The 23,329-nt window shown below is 36.0% G+C and overlaps 3 protein-coding genes across 7 annotated transcripts; all 3 read left to right on the forward strand.

Annotated features, from left to right (window-relative positions):
- The first annotated feature begins 3,857 nt into the window (after positions 1-3,857).
- On the forward strand, positions 3,858-7,807 carry LOC102631032 (transcription factor bHLH145). The gene is made up of 4 exons (XM_052441350.1): positions 3,858-4,121; positions 4,620-5,266; positions 5,410-5,439; positions 5,636-7,807. The coding sequence occupies exons 2-4, from the start codon at positions 5,144-5,146 to the stop codon at positions 6,770-6,772; spliced, it is 1,290 nt and encodes a 429-aa protein (XP_052297310.1). The 5' UTR covers positions 3,858-4,121; positions 4,620-5,143; the 3' UTR covers positions 6,773-7,807.
- A 2,376-nt stretch (positions 7,808-10,183) lies between these two features.
- Positions 10,184-19,522, forward strand: LOC102631340 (protein ALTERED SEED GERMINATION 2). 5 transcript variants are annotated; one of them, XM_025095863.2, is made up of 20 exons: positions 10,184-10,605; positions 11,620-11,688; positions 11,839-11,916; positions 12,057-12,191; positions 12,295-12,402; positions 12,505-12,633; positions 12,913-13,028; positions 13,116-13,233; positions 13,567-13,672; positions 14,013-14,158; positions 14,330-14,500; positions 14,594-14,704; positions 15,383-15,494; positions 16,602-16,954; positions 17,892-17,982; positions 18,105-18,215; positions 18,295-18,365; positions 18,439-18,566; positions 18,799-18,915; positions 19,128-19,522. In XM_025095863.2, the coding sequence occupies exons 1-19, from the start codon at positions 10,534-10,536 to the stop codon at positions 18,878-18,880; spliced, it is 2,307 nt and encodes a 768-aa protein (XP_024951631.2). In that variant the 5' UTR covers positions 10,184-10,533; the 3' UTR covers positions 18,881-18,915; positions 19,128-19,522. The 5 variants fall into 5 exon arrangements, with proteins under 5 accessions (XP_024951631.2, XP_024951630.2, XP_052296652.1 ...); XM_025095862.2 differs by having other exon boundaries at positions 10,185-10,605; positions 19,227-19,522; XM_006472448.4 differs by having other exon boundaries at positions 10,191-10,605; positions 18,105-18,200; positions 19,227-19,522.
- Positions 19,523-21,957: 2,435 nt separating this feature from the next.
- On the forward strand, positions 21,958-23,015 carry LOC102607127 (uncharacterized). The gene is made up of 2 exons (XM_006472451.4): positions 21,958-22,253; positions 22,394-23,015. The coding sequence occupies exons 1-2, from the start codon at positions 22,090-22,092 to the stop codon at positions 22,917-22,919; spliced, it is 690 nt and encodes a 229-aa protein (XP_006472514.3). The 5' UTR covers positions 21,958-22,089; the 3' UTR covers positions 22,920-23,015.
- Positions 23,016-23,329: the final 314 nt, after the last annotated feature.

Raw genomic sequence — 23,329 nt, forward strand, 5'->3', positions numbered from 1 at the left:
TAACCTTTTAGCTTTCCAAGCGTGGATGTTTTTGTTGGAGAATCCACAACCAAAATGGCTCCATGGTCTTTTGCCCCACGCTTCCCCACCAAAACTCAATTGCATACATGTTTTTTGTTTATGGCCGCTCCAAAAACTCTTAGCTTTATAAAAAAAAAAAAAGGAAAAGTAAATATTTATTCCAATTTTAGCCAATGCTGCCCTGGCACGTGTTACATTCTGCGGCACCCGATTGCCTCATGCCCTTCTTTGTTTTTTTTTTTTTAAAAAATTTTTATCTTTTATTTTTGGGTGGGCTGGGAACAAATTGTAGTGGCTTAAAACATGGAAGAAAGTTTTTGATTTTTGATTTTTTTTTTCTTAGCAGGTTTGACTCGTATTCTCTCATCTTTGCATTTTAGGTATCGTATACTTGGAATTTCCTGCTCTTGACTATTCTTTGATCTATAAAAGTCAAACAAATTAAATGATTCTATTCGTGCATTTCCAGCTAGACCCAAATATACGATCATACTACATTTCAACTGTTTTAAGCTGTGATGCATGCAAATATTTAAGTTTTCTTGCATCGTGTATCAAATTATTTGATATATTATCAAATTCGGGTCGATGATTTAAAAAGTAAAAGAGTAAAATTAGAAGCCCCGTAAAGTATTAAGGTAGTCTTACTCAAAGCCTCCATCTTTCCAACTCTTTGTATATATGTCTTTCTTTGCATACTGTTAAGTGAATATAATTAACAGAATTTTGGGTTATAAGAGCAAAATTATCTTAAAATACTTAGAAGAAAATAGATTCAATGAACGAAAAAAAATGGCAGGAACGTGCTAACCTAGATCCATGGAATATGGATCATGTAGGGTCCACTAGAGTAAACGAATATGCAACTCAAATGGTGAATATTATGGCATGGGTTTGGTGCGTTACAAAGAATAATCCATCTTTCTCTCTTCGGTGGGTTGGCTACTAAGCTTCAAATTTGAGGAAAAAGGAAGAAAAAGTCAGTTAAGTGGTCAATCCACAACCACCATCTCCAATCCCATGGCATTTCTCAAGGCTTTATCATATCATTTTATTTGACAGCATTATTGGGAAAAAAAAAAAACATGATGATATGAGTCTTGAAATTAATTAAATATTAAATATGCAATTAAAGCGAGATATTATTGAAATAATCAAGTATTATATATGGTAAGTAAAGTGAGCAAAGTATGATGACTGTAAATAATTTAATTATAAAACCGCAAATACGCAAGTGTGTGGAAGAATCCTCTTGCTTTGCAATTTGCTTTACTTTACATCTCGTACTGATAATGTAATCGTATATTGGAGAGTAATTTAGTTTTGAGTGCTACCAAAAGTGAAGACTCAATGGGATTGTTAAGGCAGTGAAGGACTCGATTGGGCGTGGCTATTGTTCCCTCCACTCCAAACAAGAGGGCATGAAAGTATGCATCTTATTTTGATTTCTTTATTGTTTAAATTTTAAATAATCTGGGGCATTAGATCTTCTTGCCTGTGCATAAGATCTCTTTCAGGTGATTAAATCATGGTTTTGTTATTTTATTAATATTATCTTTACCGTGGGAGCCATACCCTCACTTGGCTTCATCCAGTTCTTTTAATTAATTAATTAACCTTTTTAAGGTTCTGTTTGGTCCGGTTGATTTAAGACAACAGGGGAAGAAGATAACATTCAGAAGCGATTCTTATGAGTATCCAATTAAGCCTCTAATGAACCCAATTCATTATTGGTCTATTTTATTATTCCCCCCAAGGCTATTATTGGGCAGTCCCAAAAGAGTTTACATTGACTGAAACAAACAATAATAAGGAGACATGTTTGATATGAACAAAATGCTTTAAAAAAAATAAATTGAAAAGAGACAAAAACATTTTTAACACTTGCATGAAAATATATTATTATTATTATTTTATAAAAGGACCAAGACGGCAAGGCGCAATCAAAGACGTACGTTTTATGTATCCTTAAAAAGAAGAAAGAAACTTTTACCCTTCTCTGGAATAGAAAAATTTCAATACCACATCGGATTTTTTTTCAAATAACTTAATTAATCGTTTGTTTACTGTGTAAATTATTTGTGCATCGATTTGTTGATATGGAACACGTAATTGCATATCATACATTTGGTTTAATCAAATCTTTCTTTGCTTAAAAAAAAAAAAAAGTGACGGAAAAATCAAGTTAAACCAAATATCCTGTATTATATCCACAAGTTTGGCCATCCCCTGGTGGCCGTATTTATGGCTTATTCGCATCCATAATATCATATCAAATCACATCAACAGGAAGTACTATTGTGTATTCTATGATTATGATGGGGATCCCTCTAAGTTACATGCATGTACCTTACAACTCTCTCACATGAATAGTGAGTGAACCCACATCATTCACTATTCATGTGAGAGGAGTGTAAGGTACATGCATGTAACTTAGTATTAGCCTTATGATGGAGGCATGGGGCCTGTTTGGTTAAAAATTTTCATTATAACTGTTTTACTCTCTCTCTATATATATATATATACATATATTATAGAACTGCTTCACTCTTCACTATTGATAATATGAGATATAAATACTTTTGGGCAGAAGTGTGAGGATTAGAACGATGTATCCAATGGTGATGAGTGGGGCCACATCATCTTTGTATAATTCTTTGTTTGAATGGTCAAGCAACAAATAATTGGTATTCATGTTAAACATAGGATACCAACCCCTTTCTAATCATATGATTTTTATTATCATTTCAATTCTCTTATTTATTTGCCTTCGCAATTTTATCCATCCACAATGTCTATTTTTGGAAAACCGTTCACAGGTTTGGAACATGCTAAATTCATTAAAAAGAAAAAAAAACTGGAAAAAAATGCTAAAAATGAATTTTGCTAAGGACTCGTTTTTTTTTTTTTTGGGTGTAAAGAATTATTCACAATCCATAAAATTATTTTTATATTTAAGTGAATTTACATATTTCGTTTGTCATTTTACAAATTTTTTAAAAGATTTAAAAGCATTAAGGAGATGGATAACACATGATAATTTATAATTTTGCATTACTACAATGAGTATTGTCCATTAAAATTTGTTTTGCTTTTTTTTTTCTTTTTTTTAGGTATTGCATGTTAGAACTCAAATCTCTTTCTCACTTATTACTTAGATTCTAAACCAAGAAATCTTATTTCACTCTTTAAGAGATTTTACTGATGGAAGCAAATAACCATCATCCACCATTTTTATAATGATGGAAAACCAAGTTTAACCCAATCCCTTAATTGGTCAACATGTTTACTATTTGTGATTTCTAAAGGAGAAAAAAAATAATGAAAATTGCTTGTTGTAAGATGCCTATTTAACCAAAAGGATGATATTGCATAAAAATGAAAATATGGAGCCATATATAATAGGGCCATAAAAAGATGGTTTTAAAAAGAACAAAAAAAAAATGAGGGCAATTGCATGAATCATGATGTCATATTAGTACATTACAAAGGGCAAAGATTCGTCCGTAAACATATAGCATGCATGAACTCGTACTAACAGACACACGCACAGTGACGCAGTTAATTTAACGAATGAGCTAACCCCAACGAGACCAGACACGGATAAACTTAACCAGAGAGTATGGTTTTGATTTGGTTTGGTTAGGTTTAGTTCGGTCGGTCAACAGGGCATTGACTAAAGCCCCGCAAGCGGCCCAACCGAAGGTCATGATACAACCATCCCCACACGGAGAGAGAAACCTTACTGTGTTTCATCATTGTACACTTATACCTTGCGTGCACTCTTCACACGCGCACGTATCATATCAAACTCCCCTCACTTTTTTTTTTTTTTGATGATCGATCCCATCCCGGGGATGTTTTTGTCAATTTAGTCTCTATATAATCTTATCTTCCGTGCGCTCCCCAAATTTCGACTTTGACTGCACTCTCTCTCTCTCTCTCACAAGCCATACACACACAGACACAGTGAAACCTTTTCCAAGTCTTCGTATCCGTGAGTGTTCAATTCGATCTGGGTCTTCAGTTTGAGGATTGAGCTGTTTGAAGTTGGTCTTGTCTCGTTTCTGTAACTGGGTACCGTCTCCTATAATTTTTCTGTAAGTTCCTAGCTCAAACATGCGATTTTTTTTTCCCTCTTTCGTGATCACCTGCTGTGAAGTTGGTTTCCTTCTGTGAGTCTATTTGGGGATCTCAAAGATTTGCTTGCTTCTTGTTGTGGCTCTTTTAATCTTCCCCATTGAATTTCTTAGCTTAAAATCTTCATCTGTTCTTAGCTTCAAGTAATTTATGCGCTGTTAATCTTATCATCTGATAGTTTTGTATTTGTTTCCAAGATATGTAATTTCATTCAAATTCAGGATCTCGGATGCGTTTCTGTAAGATTTTGTGTGCTAAATTTTCTCATCGAGCAATTTTTTTTTTGGGTGTGTGATCTTGCTTTGAGCAATATCTTCTGTCAGAGAGTTTAATTCTTTTGGCTATGCTGCTAATTACTTTTACATTCTAGTCTGGTTTTGGGAATGACTCGTTGTGTTAGTGGAAATGATCCGTTAATTTGTGCAAGTTCTTGTTTCTAATGTGATACCGTTTTGCAGGATTCTTGAATTGGCTGTGGTGTGTGGATACAGCCGTGGCTATCGAATTGTGGATACGAGAACAGCATGCGGTGGTGGCTTACTCTTTCTGTTGACGTGTATCGAAGAGTCATCTCGTTGAACCTCTATTGTAGAGTTATTCTGTAATTCTGTTAATTAGTCTTCACCCTTAATTTTCTCAATTTTGTTGCTTATTTATTTTCAATGGGATCCACCTTTTTCATTGTCGTCCCCTGCTACGTCCGCCAGATTAGCTGAATACTGTCTAGCCCACTTCCTCAACATTTTCCCTTTAGCTCTCGTTTCCTGCTCAGTTATCATTTCAGTTTGGTTTTCTTGGAGTCGTTGCCTATTGGTCTATCAGTCTCTCTAGTTACGTATTTTTGGTATTTCTTTCTCGGCCGTAGATTTGAGTCCTTGTTTTCCAATTCACATCATCCTGGTTTACGTGTTACTAGTAGCGAATCAATCGTCCTGTAGAAGATTGTGTTGTTCATCGTATATCGAAGGGTTGGGAAGTAGTTATGGTGTGCCAAGCAGCAAGCCAAACAAGATTCCGGGCATTGAAATACGAACATGGAATTGCAGGGAGGGCTGCCATAGTTGTTAGAATCATAGCATGCTTTCAACCTCTTAAGTTCTGTCAGGTTTGTGGACAATATGCTTGTCATTCTTTTATTAACCTTCATTCAGTTTAACTAGCAAGAAACTCATTGTTCTGTTGCTACATCGTCTGCAAAGAAGATGTAAACCCATTCACTAAAACTGTTTTTTCTTGTGTGCTTTGCAGGCTGAATATTTCCGTCATTTGCTTAAACCTGTCACGTAGATAGATTATTTTCGATCGTTTTGATTTCAAGTTTAGCTGGAGTTTTTAGCTTTTCCCTTACTATTGACACAAACAGCAAATAGCAGCTTTACGTACTGTAGACGTTCTTTTGGTACGTATGGCAATGTCTGGATTTTTTAAGACAGTCTTCATTGTTTAATTTATTTCAAAGTTTTGAATCATAAAGGAGTATCTCTATCTTAAAATGCTAGGTGATTGTTGTGGTTGGATGGGAGAACGCTGTGGATCCTGGTTTCCTCAGCAGCAATTTGATTGGAAATTGCCCTATTCGAATTATTCTAGTGCTCCAATTCTCTCAGGGCAAAATTGCATTCCTACAATTATGAATCTTGGAACTAATAACGTCCCAACAAATGGAAAACTGCCAGTTAATGCATATCCTGTGCAACCTCACTCACAGGCTGCCGAAGCAATTGAACCTCATGGTTGGTTTTATTGTTTGCCTCGCTTCAGACAGGCCTTTATGCCTGCTTCACTCTCTATTTTGAAAGAGCAATTACCTGCTGCCCCATTTGTGAATCATGGTGAGACTACCAAAACGAAGGCAGGATCTGGGTGTGCTCAGAAGAGATTTCTTGTTTTTGATCAATCCGGAGATCAAACGACTTTCATGTTTAGCTCTGGAATTGGAAATCCTGTCCAATGCTTGACTTCTTGGAGTCCAAAGCCACTTGGTAGGTATAATTTGAGTCCTGACATTCAAGGAGCTAAAGCAGATACAAATGTACTCTCCATGCCAAATTTAATTGATGACTTAGATGAAACTAATGGGGCTGATCTGCAAAGTGAAATGCATGAGGACACTGAAGAACTCAATGCACTACTGTACTCAGATGATGATGGTGATTACACTGATGATGATGAGGATGATGAAGTTACGAGCACTGGTCATTCCCCTAGTACAATGACAGCTCATGAGAAGCAAGATTGGTTTGATGGGAGCACAGAAGAGGTTGCTAGCTCAGCTGGACCTATCAAGAAGCGAAAGCTTTTTGATGGAGTTTATGATGATGTGCCCTTGCCCGTCCCTTCTAGTTCTGTCAAATGTAATTTACACCTTGACGATGAGGATGATGCAGAATCTAGTTGTGCCAACAGTGAGAATCCTGGGTCAGATGAATTTGGTTCTGTATCAACCAACAAGAGAATGAGAAAGGAGAAAATACGGGAAACGGTGAGTGTTCTCCGGAGTATTATTCCTGATGGAGAAGGCAAGGATGCCATGTTGGTTCTCGATGAAGCTATTGATTACTTGAAATCCCTGAGGCTTAAAGCCAAAGCTTTGGGACTTGATTCTCTATGAATCATGTTTTCTTTTACTGTTAGTTTTAATTTAGTACTTGTCATTATCATTTCTCCTATATTAGAAGTCGTCGTTGGAGTGTGCTGAATAAAAGTGTGGTACATATCGGGCGGGCGGGCGGGCGGGCGGGCGGGCGTGGGATTGCAGAAAATGGGGAGTTTCTAGCAATGGAGGAAATTTTGAAGTAGCGGAAAGTGAGCGTGTGTTTTTCCTCATTAAGTGTTTCTTCAATGATTGATTTGGAAATCAGCAGAATTGGCTTGGTCAAATTTCTCTCTCTAGTCGCTAGAGAAAAGAAGATAGTGCAGATATTAAGCTCTTACTTATTAAAGAGAAATGAAATTATTAGACTGTGTCTTGGGGTTTAGAGAAAGTAACACACTCATGGGAGCGGAGATGGCACTGTGAGTGTGAATGAGAAGACTAGTTATTCCAGCGGGACCCGATGAAAGAGAACAGAATGCACGCCCCATGGGTGTTTTGGGACCCAGCTCACTTTCTTTCTCCTTTTGTTTGTGTTCTTGTCAAGTTTTTATTATCTCTTGTTGTGGGGTTATAGCTTTTTGTTGATGTTGATACAAGGGACTTGCCCATCTCATGTTGCAACTTGCCAGCTTAAAGGGCCCGGCCCCCAAATCATCACCATTCCACGCATCCGCTATTGGCTATTGGCTATTGGCCTAACCATCGCTTTTCCTCTCGAGTGAAAGTGCGATGCTACACTGTTGATCTTTTTGTTACTCTTGTTCGGTATGGTGGCCGTGGGTGGCTGGACTCCCCTTTTCACTGCTATTGGTGTAATTTAAATTCAGAACAAAATATTTTTATTGTACGTACGTTCGCTTGCTGCTAATGGTAGTCGTGTTGAGTCTCGGTAGTGACTGGAGATGATGAAACTTTGTTGGGATGCTATTTATTTGGTTGGTGTTATTTGTTGTCTTAACGCTTATGTTTTTACGTCGCATGCGCGCATTTATGATATGGGACAGTGATGTATTATATATAAAATAATAGTGTATGATTCCTTTGCCCTTTCATATGGTGCAAAAATTTCTGTCCATATTTATTGGGATGATGGTTTCGTGGGACCACAAGCTTTGCATTTATTCGACTCAGAGAATACCATAACATGTGCATGCGCCCGGGTTGATCAGAAACCGGGACAGGAATAATTGCTTCGACAAGTTTTCTTTTACTAACGAGTTTAATTTCCTTGTAATTATTTGGGGTTAAATTAGAGTTGAATGAATAAATGATAAAGGAGTTATTCTGTGATGAATTGAATAGAAAAATTTGGGGTTCAAAGTAAAAATAAGTATAACTTGGAGGCCCAATTGAAAACATGTAACCTGGGCGGGCGGGCGTGCGTGGATGGTTCGTCATTGATTCGTTGTAATCTTTTACTTCCTGCATATGCATCGACGATGGAGGTGAACGGTCGAGGGAATAAATTCTGTTGTTATATCAGTTGGGCCGGACGGTGTCCATGCCCAATATGCTTTTTCTCGTTCTAGGCTCAACAACAAACTCCTTTCCTTGAAGTTGACAGTGTTTCGCTTTGGTTAAGAGCTAAGGGGATGGGCAACTTTTCGTATGCATTGAAGACATTTTCATGAGTGCTTATGTTTTAAAAAGAACCTCCCTTCTTCAAACTTTTCTTCCGTAGTTTTCAATTGATTAATGTTAAGTTTTTTATAATCTTATACCCCAAGTGAATTTATGGTCGCGTATGGTGAAAATTTAATTCTATATTATGTTGGGGGTAAAATATTAATAGGCCAACGAAGGAGTGACATGTTAACAAGATAGTTTTTTTTGGCAATAAAGCTCTTTACAAGCTTAAAATGAGAATTCAAAGGTTGGGGGCTTATGAGAGAAATAACACGAAAGGGTGCAAGCCACTCTAATAGCTCAAAAAGTCAAGGGATATTGCCATATGTCACATGGGGATCATAACAACAGAGATAAGGCCTCCACTAGAATTAATACACGTTAGCATAGGAGGGACCCCACGCGAACAAGTCTAAATCCCTCTAAAACCTCTCCATGATGGTCACACACACACTAATATTGAGAGAGGGGACTAAACCAATCAAAAGTAAGGCAGCGGGCAGAAATGCAAGCTGCTCTGAAGCTCAACTAGCTCATTTAAATGAATCAATTAGAGGACAATACTTGTTGTCACAAAGGACAATCTCCTAACCCAAAAGGAGGGGAGCGGGGAACATTCCTACATGCCAGCTTTAAAGAGGCTAAATGACTTGAGTTAAATAATTAAATTACTCAAAGACCCTTTACTTGAGGAAGGAACAATTTATTATGGCCTATCACTTATCTAAAAAGATTTAGAGACATCCTCAAAAAGACATTCCTCTACAAACGATTAAGTACGTTTCATCACAAAGAAGGTCTCTCTTCACTTTTTCACTTCTTTTTCATGTTTATATTTGAGGTTTCATATAAACCGACTCCTCTCCACCATATAATGCAAAATGACAGCAACAGAGTGCTAATCATTGGCTTTTATTTATAAAGTTTCTATTCCTTGGTAATTAAAGTTTAAAGATCTTTGAACTAACCCATATTAGCCAAACAACCAAACAACTCTACATCCTTTTTATCTATCCCAAACTTTGATTTCGATGAATATTTCACATTCACGATAAATTTTTCTCACGTTTTGACTTTGATAAATATTTTACATTCTACGATGAATTTTTGAATTTATGAAGATTAATTCACTCTTTCTTATATTATACAAATGAATCCTCTTGCCTGATTAATGAATTTGGGGGAAGATATTGAATTTTTGAATTTTTCTTAAGCTCATTTCTGACGTAGATGGTGGTTGATAAAATAATCATTACTATCTCTACTGAAAGATTCTAGAATCTACCATTTCTCATCGCATTTTTTTAGACAAAAACTCTGCATTTTCCACTTTCTCTTTTCGGATGCCAGTGACACTTCTAACGACTGTTTTTCTCTTTTTCAAGTTTATCGTGGGTTTATCCTCCAAGTCCCTCCTAGAAACCCAATAAATCATTCCTAATAGCAAGTTCTTAAATATTTTGGATAAGATAATGAGTTAACCAGAATTTTATTAATTTATAACTCACGACGATAAATATTATAAAAAGATTAGCTTAAAGCTCAACTGACCACCGAATTAAAATCCTCTTCAGTTCTGTTCCATTGGTATGCATGTTGGCATATTGCGTACGATTCAATTATTAAAAAAAAAATCAATAAAAGTAGGAGGAACGAACTTGGCCTTCACAGGAAGTGGGCTAGTTTTGTTCTCTGCAAAGGCTGCGGAGGCCACCACTAAATGCGCCTGTTGTTTATCTGATATGCCTCAATAAGTAATAGACTAAGCCCAATGGTCCAAGTTCGCAAACAGCATGCATCCGGTGCTTTCACAGACCACTGTAACAACAAATTGGCACCGGCGCGTAGCGCTTGACAAACGCATTTCATCAAATCAAGCGGCGTTAAATCCACGCAACGGTATAAACCGTACAAGTGAGTCCGCAGCCTCGTCGCTCCCACTTATTTGTTAAAAAAATTAAAAATTGTTGTGCGTGGAGAAGTGTAGAAGTAGAATCAAAGGGCTTTGAGTCTAGAGCTCACGAAACAAGAACATAAACATAGCGCATCATGGCGTCAAAAGCGAAAGCATAGTATATATGATATAAGCTATAGTGCAAAGCCGAGGCGTTACGTACAGCATTCAATCGAATTCACGTCGTTTCCTGAAAATGGAGAATTTTCCTTTTCACGATGGCAGTATTTATGATATGCTTGACACCAGACACACCGACACTCGCCCCGTAATTTTCATTTTCTCTGATCATTGTTCTTATTTTTAGTTTTAATTCAAAATTTAATTTATTTTTATTATTATTACTTTAACTTAATTTATACCTTTTTTTGTATGCCTTCTGGTTAGATTTTGCTTAAATTTGTTCAGGCTTCTAATTTGAGGATTGTTCAATCAAGTCTTTATAGGTTAGTTAAGTGAAGATGAATTTGATGCTGGTCCTTGAAATGAACAGTTATGATTGGCTTATATTGATGGTTGGCGAAGTGCAAATCAAACTTAAACATCCGATTGCGAACCTTAATTTTGTTGATAATCAGTTCGAAACCAGAAAATTGGTGGCATGTGAAATGAAGTAGAGATCATCCAAGCTGGAACCATTCTATGAATGAAATGATAAATTGGATAAGGTGTTTGAATAATACATGAAAGCTAGGATTTGGTGCTTTGCTAACTCTGATGACAGTCTTGTTAGTTGTTACAGAAGAAATATTCTGCATATGATAGAGTTGAGAGTGCAATTTCCCAGCTGTTACCTTTGTAATTCCATTAACACTGTGTCATGTTAGGCGGTTGCATTATGTTTTCTTATTATGAATCTTTTAGTAGATTTTTATACGAAATGTGCTTTGCAAGTAGAATAAATAAGCTTAGAAAGAGAAAGAAGCATGAAAAGGTAAATGATATCTTCATGCCTGAGGAATGTTGGTTTGGTGCTGGAGATACCTTTGAACTGAATCTATAAATCCATCCATCTTTTATCTGCCTGCAGATTTTCTCGCTCCGTTGTCTTCTATTATGCTTTTGTTTTTTGCTTTTTCTTTTAATGGTGAACTTATTATGAATTGCATGCTTCTTATCAAACATGATGTGTTTGGCTAGGCAAAAGATAATGCCATTCCAATATTTTGCTTAAGGAGTGAGTGCTTGCCTCTCTCATTAATCTCTAATGAGTTTCATGGTAATATTTTTCTTCATTCTAGATGTAACTTGACTTGGAGAATATTTTTTGCTGTTTATGTAGGATGTCAATCACAGTTTGCAAATGCACTCGTCTTTGGTACGGAGGCTTTCTCAAGAAAGAGAATTGGAGGTTTGTTTTGGTTTTAGGTTTTGTTAGCATGAATCCTCTAATACATTCTTTGTTTTTTCTTTCCTTTTTTTATTTCTTATTTTATATTTTTTTGGGGTACTCCATTCCTTCTTAATTAATTAGCTTAAGTTCTTTTTAATCTCTGAACAGGGGCATCAGGGTTGTGTGAATGCCATTTCTTGGAACTCCAAAGGCTCTCTTTTGATATCTGGATCAGACGACACACGTGTAAGGGATTCCTGTACTTGTCATGTGGATTTTAAAGTTCATTTCAGATATTAGATAGCATTGAAAAGAATCGAAATGTAGCTCCAAGAAGGAAATATGAAGTTTTGAAGCATAGTTGATTATTTAATTATTATCTGCAGATCAATGTTTGGAGCTATTCTAGTAGAAAACTTTTGCATTCCATAGATACCGGGCATTCTGCAAACGTATTCTGTACTAAATTTGTCCCTGAAACTTCGGATGAGCTTGTTGTCTCTGGAGCTGGAGATGCAGAAGTAATGTTTTGATTATTTTTATTTTTATTTTTTTGGCAGTGGATGTTATTTGTGAACCTAGTTAAATGTTATTGTTAAGCTGCACTTAATGATCTTTTCGTAGGTCCGGTTATTTAATCTGTCTCGCTTTAGTGGGAGAGGACTTGATGATAATGCTATTACTCCATCGGCACTGTATCAGTGTCATACCAGAAGAGTAAAAAAGTTAGCTGTAAGATCTTACAACATAAGTATCTGAATATGTATATAGATTAGATATCAAAGTGTGTTGTCTTACGTTTGCCTCTCATTGTTTTTACCTGCTTTGAGGCAGGTTGAAGTTGGAAATCCACATGTGGTCTGGAGTGCAAGTGAAGACGGGACTTTGAGGCAGCATGATTTTCGACAGGGTTCTTCTTGTCCTCCTGCCGGATCTTCTCATCAAGAATGTCGTAATATTCTAGTGAGTAATAGTTGCTGATATATTTGTTCATGTTGAAATCAAATGGCATCACATCTATGCACATTCTATATGCTTTTCAACGGTAGTTTAATTTACATTAAAGGTTATTTGCCTGGTTGGCATTGAAGATTTTTTTTTAATTTTGAAATGATTTGGCGGTTTGGTTAATGTAATGATCTTTTTGTATTCGTTATCTCTTGGCAGGCCCTTTTTTTTTCCTTTCATAATTTTAATCTAGTCCTCCTGCATCATTTTTCTTTTTCTTTTTCCCCAATTCAGCTTGATTTACGGTGTGGAGCAAAGAGGTCGCTAGCTGATCCCCCTAAACAAACTCTTTCTCTAAAATCTTGTGATATCAGTTCTACGAGGCCTCATTTACTCCTGGTTGGTGGAAGGTACATGGCTAATACTATATGCATTTGTTTGTTTGTGCTTACTTTGTATTCCTTTTTCCTCTAACTTCTCATCGCAAATCTTTTCAGTGATGCATTTGCTCGTCTGTATGATAGAAGGATGCTGCCTCCACTAACTTCCTGTCAGAAAAGGATGTCACCACCACCTTGTGTTAACTATTTCTGCCCTATGCATCTTTCTGAACATGTTAGTTTAATGCTTCTCTGTTGACTTCCTTACTGCTTTATTAGTTCTTTTATCAGTCATAATCTCATGTCCTTTTTGGTTGGAAATTGCAAATGTTATCTATTCTTGTACGAGATTTTTCAGGGAAGCAGATTGAAACTTGTTTTGAAAGTTGTGCGGTTTAATTTCATGATATTTTAAAACATGTTTTTTGGGCACTTTATGCGATGCGTAAATAATCTGTATTTTTTGTACTATTTCATATAGATTTCATGTTCTAAAAAGTTCTACAATACTTATCTATTCTTTAATGTTGTTTTATAATGTTGGTTGTGTTCTTTCCTCTTCTTTTAGGGACGCTCAAGCTTGCACCTGACTCATGTTACATTTAGTCCCAATGGCGAAGAGGTTCTCCTTAGTTATAGTGGAGAGCATGTATATCTAATGGATGTAAATCATGGTATGTTTAATCTGGCTGCAGCTTTTGCTTCTATTGTATGCATGTCAATACTGATAGCTGTTGGTTGATCTTTGTGTCAATCTAAGTACCTGTAAATCTATGGTTCTCTCTTTGTAAAGTTCAGGGAATCACCTTAAGTGTGATTAGGCTGGTAGGTTGCAAAAGGAACCATTTCCTGTTGTCAAGGGTGGGTATTTTATCAGTTGAATACTTTATCTCAACGAACGTTTAAGCTTGCCACACAGTGAAGCTATTTCTTTGGTTCTTCAGGAGTGGGTAACATTTGGGTGTTGTGTAAACTTGTTTGGATATACTCATAGTTTTCTACTTTATTTTGCAGCTGGTGGGCGTGCCATGCGATATACTGTAGGAGACGCTTCAAAAATTATGAGCTTTACACCAACACTCAATGGGTTAGAATTGCAGCCACCAATACATGATTTTCTCCAAACCAATATTCGTGTCAGGGGGGAAGTGGCCACAGGGGTGGGAATCTTTGCTTACCTTTTGTTCTTGTTCTTGTTCTTGTTTATTTATTTATTTATTTTTTTAATTTTTGGGTAACGTAGCAGTGTAGATTTGGGTAATCTTTGGGATTATTCATGCATGTAATTTCTCTTTCTCATATGCTGAGCTAGTCCATCGTTGTTGTTACAGCTTGGAAAGTGCAGAATGTTAGTTGAAATTGCTAGAAATTCATTGGAAGAGGGGAAACATCCTTATTATGGAATTGAGGCATGCAATGAAGTTTTGGAGGGGCATCTCAGTGGCATTGGACCCATGCTGAGGCATGAATGTCTTTGCATACGTGCCGCCTTGTTGCTTAAGGTTACTCGGAAACTGTTTTATGTTAGATGTTGAGATTTATCTTTCCTTCATATGAAATAAGTTTCTTATTAGTCATTTACCTTTATTTTACAGCGCAAGTGGAAAAATGATGCCCAAATGGCCATAAGAGATTGTTACAATGCTCGGCGGATTGACAGTTCTTCCTTTAGAGCTCACCTCTACATGTCTGAAGCTCTAGAGCAGGTAAGTTAAATCATTCTAGTTCTGGTTGGTTTTTTAGTTGATACTGAACAAAGGCTGTTGGTATCTGCATTGTTGGCATTCTATATTATCAAGAGCATATCATATTGTCTTGCATAGGCCTCAGTGGTTTGCTGTTCCCTTTTTAATGATTGTACTGGCTACAATTTTTTCAAGGTAAATTTTTTTAGCTTAAATACCATGATGCCTTTAGAGTTTAAACTATCAACTATAGAGTAATTCTTTAATATTTTCTTTTTGTTTTTCTGATAAGAAGAACTTTTATTATTATAAAAGAAGTGAGATGGAGTAGAGCTCCACCACCAGATTCACAATAGATCTATTAGACAACATTTTACGGTATAAATATAATCCCATGCAAAAACAGCAACATCAAGCATTAGCGCAAAACAGTTGAATGGGTTTTATTTGGATTTATTTTTGAATTTTTCATTTTATCTGTTTTCTGGGAGAACTTTGTAAAGAGTACTGAAGCAGTATGTAACCTTTATCCAAGAATTAGATATTTTAGAATATTTCATCTAAACTCTTTCTTTTATTAAGAATTGAAGATGATCCATTATATCTCATTAACTCGGCATGCAAAGTTGAAGGTACTGAAACTTTCGCTATATTTCTTTTACTCACTATTGTCACTTCCTAACTGTTAGTTTTCTGCAGCTTTGCAAATATAAGGAAGCTTTAGATTTTGCCATAGCCGCCCAATGTCTGGACCCATCCAATTCTGTGATGGCAGAAAAGGTCGAAAATATAAAGAAGCATATTGCTGCAGGTTTGTGTCTACTCATTGTTGTGTACCATTTTTGTGTTCTTCGTACTAGAGTTTCCTATCATTTGACTGTTACTTTCATGGTGGTATGTTCATGGAGGAGCTGAAGTTATTCTACTTTGGTATATGTGTCTATTAATAATGGCTGCATTTAAAGATATTCTATGAAGTATTTTGTGTGTCACTTTTTGTCCAGTAATGTTATGGTGGTATTTCATCTCAATTTTGAATTATTTTTAACTTTTTATGTCACTTGTAATATCCTTGCCTGACAAAGGTCAATTGGTGATTGGATGTGTGTTGAATGTCTTATAATATTTGAGTACCTTTTTGTATAAGATATAAATATAAAAGTGCTCGTCAATTAATACTTGAATGAGAAGCTATTGGGGAGACCGTTCCACTTTTAGGGAAGCATGGATGTGCAATGCATTTGTGTTACCAACCAATTGTGTTTTAGTCCTGCTTCTAGGATATTTGTTAGTCTGATTTTTAGTTTTAGGTGAAGGGTAAATAGTTTATTGTACTTTTTCATAATCCACGTGATGAGTGTCACCTCATTGGGATAAATCTTTTGGAATATATTTCAAGATATGTGGCATTATTATTGTTGTATTGTTGCAAAGATCGGATGTCGGAATCCATTTTGATTATTTCAACCCTCAGATAATTGAAAGCAAGCTACTGTAGATCTACTGCAATGGATGGTAGAAGGTTTTTGTTAGCACTTGCACTATAGTGATGGTATAATCCAACTAAGCCTAATCATTTACAGATATTCTTGTCACAAAATTTACTGAGTACATCTCAATATCTCATTGGAGCGGGAGAGATTGTTTCATTTCTCATGACCTGAGGTCTAGAGAACACCTATTGACTGTACCCCTTATATATATATATAGAGTTTCACTTGATTTATTTTTGGTTTTAATACCTTTTGTTTCGAGATCATCCAGTTACCTATTTGCTCAGCATTTAAAGTGAATGGCTTAATATGTGATTAAATGTTGCTTGGTAAATGTAAAATTAGTGGCTAAAGGCTTGTATGGACTTTTTTATCCTGCAGATTTTAGCTATTTTATTAATGTAATTGTATTGTTTCATAAATAGCCGAAACAGAGAAAAATAATAAGGCAAATGATGGAGGAGCAAGGTCCGAACCTCGAACTGGAAGAGTACTTTCACTGAGTGATATAATCTACCGGTCAGAGGCTAATAGCGATGCTTCACAAGATGGTCCAAGATCTGAAAGGGAAGATTCTGACTATGATGAGGAGGTGGAGGTGGATTTTCGTACATCTGTACCAGGTGATGAAGGGCGTGACGTAGAAGCCAATTTTCTGCATGGAAGTTTGAATGTGAGAATCCACCGAAGAGGTGATTCAGCTAGAGAAACTGTCGATGCAAATGGTTCCTCTGGATCGCCTTCGTCTTCCTCACAAAATGATAGGATTCCTTATCAGGTTCGTATTCATGTTTTAATTGAAAGGGTAAATTTCGGATTACCACCCATGAATTGACTATCTTCAAATCTTTTCTTACTTTTGAAAACCTCAAATTATCCCTGCTTTTATTCAAAAGGTAAGGGAAAAAGGGGGGTAGGTTGATGAATTGTTTTTGATCTTCTTAACAAAAATGGGGGATAAATTGAGGTTTTTAAAAGTAAAGGGGGCTATTTGAAAGATAGTCAATTCATGGGCGGTAATCTGAAGTTAACCCAAATTAGACATATCTGAACATTACAATGATGGAGATTCTCAAACTAGCTTCTGGTCCTCCAATATTAGATAACATATTTGACAGTTTTAGATATTTTTGATCATGCTACTCATTGCTCTGGCCTTTTTGGATGAGGGACCTATTGGCTTGCCATTCTCAATGAAAATATATACTGCCTGTTTGATTGTTTATCTTGACGCAAAATATCAGTGAAGGAAAGAGAGATCAAACAATGAAATGGTATAGAAAAGTAGTTAATCAAATAGTGTAGTACAATTTTCCTTATTTATCGGATTACTCCCCTTGTGAAATGACAATCTTGAAAATACCTTTCAAACTATTGTAAACCTCAACTTACCATGGACCTCACACCATCCCACCCCAAATAAAACTAATCCCTCTCCAAGGTTGGTGTGAATGGGGTCAATCCCCTTGACCTCTTGCATCACTACAAGAAGCCGGACCAGCTGGGTTGTCCTATTGTGGCAATAATACAGTGTCTTTCTTACATTGCCTTGTTTGATTTTTTTGAATAATACTATCTATATCAATCAACAAGCACAGAAATATGGTCTTGGTTTTCACAAAATTGGAATTTTACTATTTCATCTATATTGGGTACTCCTTTTCATTCAATCATCTTCCTTTTACCAATTATGCTATCCTTTTGCTTTATTGCAGCCTGAGACAGTTATTGACATGAAGCAAAGATACGTTGGCCATTGTAATGTTGGGACTGACATTAAGCAAGCTAGTTTTCTTGGTCAAAGAGGTAACTTTCTCTTAATATTTCTTGTTTGCTTGACATTTAGATCAGTGACTTTCTCTTAATATTTCTTGTTTGCTTGACATTAGATCACAGTGATAATGAGACATCTTATTATTAATTTATAGGTGATTATATAGCTAGTGGGAGTGATGATGGTAGATGGTTTATTTGGGAAAAGCAAACAGGTAGACTGATTAAAATGCTCCTTGGAGATGAAGCTGGTAATGTTATTTCCAGTAAGGAAGAGTGTGGGTTGCTGCTGTATTTTTCAATTCTCATCTTAAGCAATTAAGATCTCTTCTTGTCCCTCTACAGTTGTGAACTGCGTGCAGTGTCATCCCTTTGATTGTGTGGTGGCAACCAGTGGCATTGATAGCACAATAAAGGTGAGTGTGTTGAGAGGGATTAGATTCAAGTGCTGCATTACAGTTATTGTAACTTTCACTATGCTTGGTTTAGATATGGACTCCAAGTGCTTCTGTTCCATCAATTGTTTCTGGAGGAGCAGCAGGACCGGATACAGCAGATGTATTGGAAGCCATGGAAAGCAATCAAAGGAAATTATCCCGTAATCGTGAACACAGCTTGTAAGACTTGTGAATATACTTTTTATACATCTAATATGATTGTTTTGACTCATAATCGCTATATTTTTATTCGGGGTATATGGTTTTTATTCTTATTTTTATTTTTTGCACACTGTATCAAATACATTAAATCTGGTGAGGTGGCCTTATCTAGTGAATACTGGTATTGCGACATGACATATGCAAGAAGTTAGTCAGCGCTCATCTGCAAGGATATATTATTATTTTTCAGGTCCTATGAACTTCTGGAGCGGTTTCACATGCATGAGTTTTCTGAAGGGTCTCTGCGTCCATTTGAGTGTGCTCAGAGCTAATTAATCAAGTGCATGGTTCACATAGAGGTGTACAGGTAACTCAAATTTATTTATATTGACATTCCCAGTGATAAATTAGTTTATGGGTTTCAAATAATATGACAAGAAGATAAATCTTTGCTAGAATGTGCCCTGTTGGAAACTCATAATCTAACAGATAATAGTGTTGATTGTTATCGTATTACAATCTTACTGTTGTAAGCTGAAGCTTTGGTTGTGATACATATAACGTGTCAATAATCAATAGGTGTGAACTGTTGGCTGATAGCTGCTTCTGGATGAGTCAAGTTTCTTCTTAAAAATAGACTATTTCTAAGAATTTTTTTAACCCTCTTGTCCGTTACAGGCCTCACCTCACTGGCTATGAGAATTGAGAAAAGTCAGGAAGGGAGGTACAGGCAAATAAAATAATCTTGGCCGTTGGATGTTACTTGACCATGTAAAAAGCCTCTGGGTTCCACCAAAATTAGTTGTAAATTGAATAAAGCAAACCGCAGCCTTAGCCTCTTATCACCATTAAATTAAACTTTCCTACTTTTGCTTACTTTTTTTTTTTAATTTTTTTATAAAAGCATTTGATTTATTTATATATATTGTTAAAATTATTTATTTATTTTTTGAGTATACATGTTAGTTTCTTCACCTGTCGCATCATTTAATTGTTTCTTGTTAAATCTCATCTTTAGTTCATTTCCCATTTGTGGTGTTGCTTTCAATTTCTTGAAATTTCCATTAACATAGAGAAGCTCCAGCATATTTTAGTTAACCTGAATTCATCACTCATCAACGCTGACCATTTTGAAACTAATGCTGACGGGCGTTAAAATTGAAAGTTGCCGCAAAGAACATGTAATGCGGGATCCAATTGATGTTTTTAATACAGAAGGTTGGAGTAGGAAATGGCCATATAATAAACGTAGGCCATTGTGTTGTGATTTCGACTAAAAATGTTAGTCAAATTGGACATGCGTCGCTTAGTTTTTAAATTTTCGGCCTTAAAGAATTATTGAAACGAACAAGTAGGATGACACTGTCGGTTGAAACTCTATAGTGGACCTTCATAATCAAATTGGGACTGCGTTGCTGATCTGTGGTCGTAATTTTTCGACATATTAAAAAAATCATTGAAATGGACAAGCGGAATGACACGGTCGGTTGAAACTCTTTATATTTAATATGAGGGTTAAATAATCTGTTGCACAATTTTGCACTGAAAAGTTTTAGTTATTACTTACAATAAGTGTAAATCCCGCATAGAATGTTTGAATGGAAGCAGTCCGTGTATCTGTGATTCATCTCATTGGCTTTCTTGTGTGGCCTGCATCCCCTCGATTATATATTATTAAGAAATCTGCAACTATAGGTGAATTTTTTTTTTCTTTTTATGTGAGAACAATATTAAATTTCTTGAGAGTACGAATTCTCTAATTCTAATGGGTTGTTCACTAGGTTATATGAATATATATCGTACACAAATAATCAAAAAAGAAAATAAAGGAGCGTGTATGTAGAATTTTGGAGAAGAGAGACGGGCGGTGGAATTTGAGTTTGTTTCTCAGGAGAAAACTGCAAGTAAAATAATTGGAGGGGACCAGGCTTAGACTCAGGCAGGCTCAGGGATGGGTCCTCCTCCTCAGCCAGTCAGCCTCAACGTGAAGTTGATGAAACATAAGCCTCCGTTGTGAAATTGTGATGCATGCAGGCAACGCACGTTGTGCACGTACGCTGTTAAATAAGTGTGGTCCAGTTGATTGTGATCGTGACATCTATCAATCATCTATTATTGTATAAAGAAAGAGATTAAAGCAAAATTCCATGAACACGCTTATAACTGAGCATCCAACTCAAAACGTGCTAGCTAGGCCTAAGCCTAGGCGTAGGCGTGTTCCCTTTAATCTCCTCTTTTTTTTTTTTTTCCATTCCAGGTCTTTGATTCCTATCTCAATTTCCCATTTTAAGAAATCTTAATCGTGTCATTGTATCTAACAAAAACAGTTTTGGCTTGCATCAGACTTTGTATTTTATGCCATTTATCAAAAAACAAAAAAAGAAAAAGAAAAAAAGGACCCATTAAACGAAGGTATCTTCTGTTTTTTTTTATTTTTCAAACATCTAGAATGCTCTATAAATTCCCCGTTCCACACGTCAGAATATCAATATGGCATTAAATAAATATAAATAAAACAAGTAAATATAATAATCCACACCTTTGAGGAACCGAATTACACGAGAAGCCAGTCTCACATCTTTAGTAGAATCTAACATATGACTCTTGTATCAATTTATTTATTTTTTAAGCTAATTTGTAACGACAGCATAGGAATATAATAAGAGGTTGACCAACCACAGTGCAACGACAGCATGGTAATATGCTTTCTTCCCTGGCAAAAGAGAAAAAGGCACCCACAATGAACGGTAACAAGCAAAAGAAAAGGTCAATAATACGAAATATTGTCCCAAGATTACAAGAAAAATACTAATTACCGCCATGAATGTTAGTAAAGCTGCTAAGGCATCATTTGATTGCGATTTGATTTGATGTACCTAGTGCATAATTTAGTACGAATACATGTACAAAGAGAGGGACAAAAAAGGAAAAAAAAAATTGATCCCAATCGATGATCATGATGATCATGATCACACATTCACATCACACGATTGATTCATTCATGATATGATTCTTTGCGTGATGTGGCATCCAAACCAATCCCGTTTAGCTTATACACCGAATCTCCAATTTGTGTCTGGCCCATTTTGTTTATATTTTTCCATATTCGATAAATTTCCTTCCGTCTTCTATTCTATATTTATATCTATCATCATCTACTCTCTTTTCTAAAATAATATAAATATGTATATTGAATAAAATATCTTCGAACAAACAGATAAAGAATACGTATTTACCGGCCCACACCGAGCTAACCTCAATTATGAATTCCTTTCTAGGCAAACAAAACAGCTTGATATTAATACAATTGTCTTTTCACGCACGCGACAGAGAAAATGATATCCACCTCAACTTAAATTAAATTAAACCGCATTATGTGTATATCTACTTCGATATAAATAGATGGGTTTATTTTATTTTCCTTTATTTTCTTCGGGCTGTGTGGCCGTCGGGGCTGCTGCGCTATTATATATATACTGCCATTTCTCTCTCTTTTCTTCTCTCCCTCTCATATTCTATCTTTCATACAAATGAACACAGCATGACAACAAACAAAGAAGCTAACAGTAATATTATTGCGGCAACATCAGCAAAAGATTCACAATCACAAGCAAGCTGCCCCGCCGAGTGTTGCATGTGCGGTGATTATGGCGTTTCCAATGAGCTTTTTCGGTGCAAAGTTTGCCAATTCAGATCCCAACACAGGTAATTAATTTTTCATTCATTACTTGCTACCAATCAATCTCTTCTGTAAAGTTTTTGTTTCTGCATGTGTGTGTGTGTGTGTGTGGGTTGTGTGTGTTTAATCCATTTAATTGATTGCGCTTCAATTCTTTTATTTTCAGATATTGCAGCAATCTGTATCCGAAAGCTGAATCGTACCAGGTTTGCAACTGGTGCCTGAGCCAAAGGGATGAAAAAGATAAGTCACAGAATTCATCCAATTCTTCTTCATCAAACAAAATCAATGGCCGAGAAGGAGATGATAGCAAGAACGTCAAGAACAAGAAAAAGAATCATGACAGCAGTAATAATAATAATAATAATAATAATAATAGAGTACTACTTATGAAAAGCCAAAGAAGCATTAATTTGAAGCTGCAACAGCCCAACAATAAACCCATCGAGAAACAAAGATCACCAGAGAGATTGCCGCCGCCTCCGACGCCGACGCCGAGGACCCGAAAAAGGATCATAACAAATGGAGCTTTAGAGGAGAAGAATCTTATTAAGAGAAAAAAGTCAGAAGAGATGGCAAACAACAACAACAATAATAATAGTAATAGTAATAATACAGTGACCCCCGTCAGAAGACCATTTTTTAGGAACAAGGTAAGAAGATACAAGCTTTTGGATGAGGTATCAAGCTAAGCTAATCACAGTGAATGAATAATATGATGATATGCTCTATCTATATCTTCTTAATTCATATGCATGCAGAATACAAATGGTCGCTGTGTTTGTTTTCTTGTGGGATTTTTCTTTCTTTTTGGGTCCCAAAATTATGATCGCATGGACAGTCTTTAGGGTTTAATATTGAAGAAGAGTGCTTGTTTTGACTCTTTAATTCCCTCTCCATATAATAATGTCATGATAAACGTGGAAGAAATTAACATTGGAGAAAATCTGAAATGATGAATCCGCCGATGACTATCGTAATTTATGATCATGGCATTGTTCCATTAATTTCCGTTCATCCATGTTCCACAAGCCTATATACGTGTATGTCTCTGTGTGTGTGCGGAGTGGCCCTTCATTAAGTTGAAATTGTATATCTTGAG

Source organism: Citrus sinensis, chromosome 5 (genome assembly GCF_022201045.2).
Source record: "Citrus sinensis cultivar Valencia sweet orange chromosome 5, DVS_A1.0, whole genome shotgun sequence".
Lineage (NCBI taxonomy): Eukaryota > Viridiplantae > Streptophyta > Magnoliopsida > Sapindales > Rutaceae > Citrus > Citrus sinensis.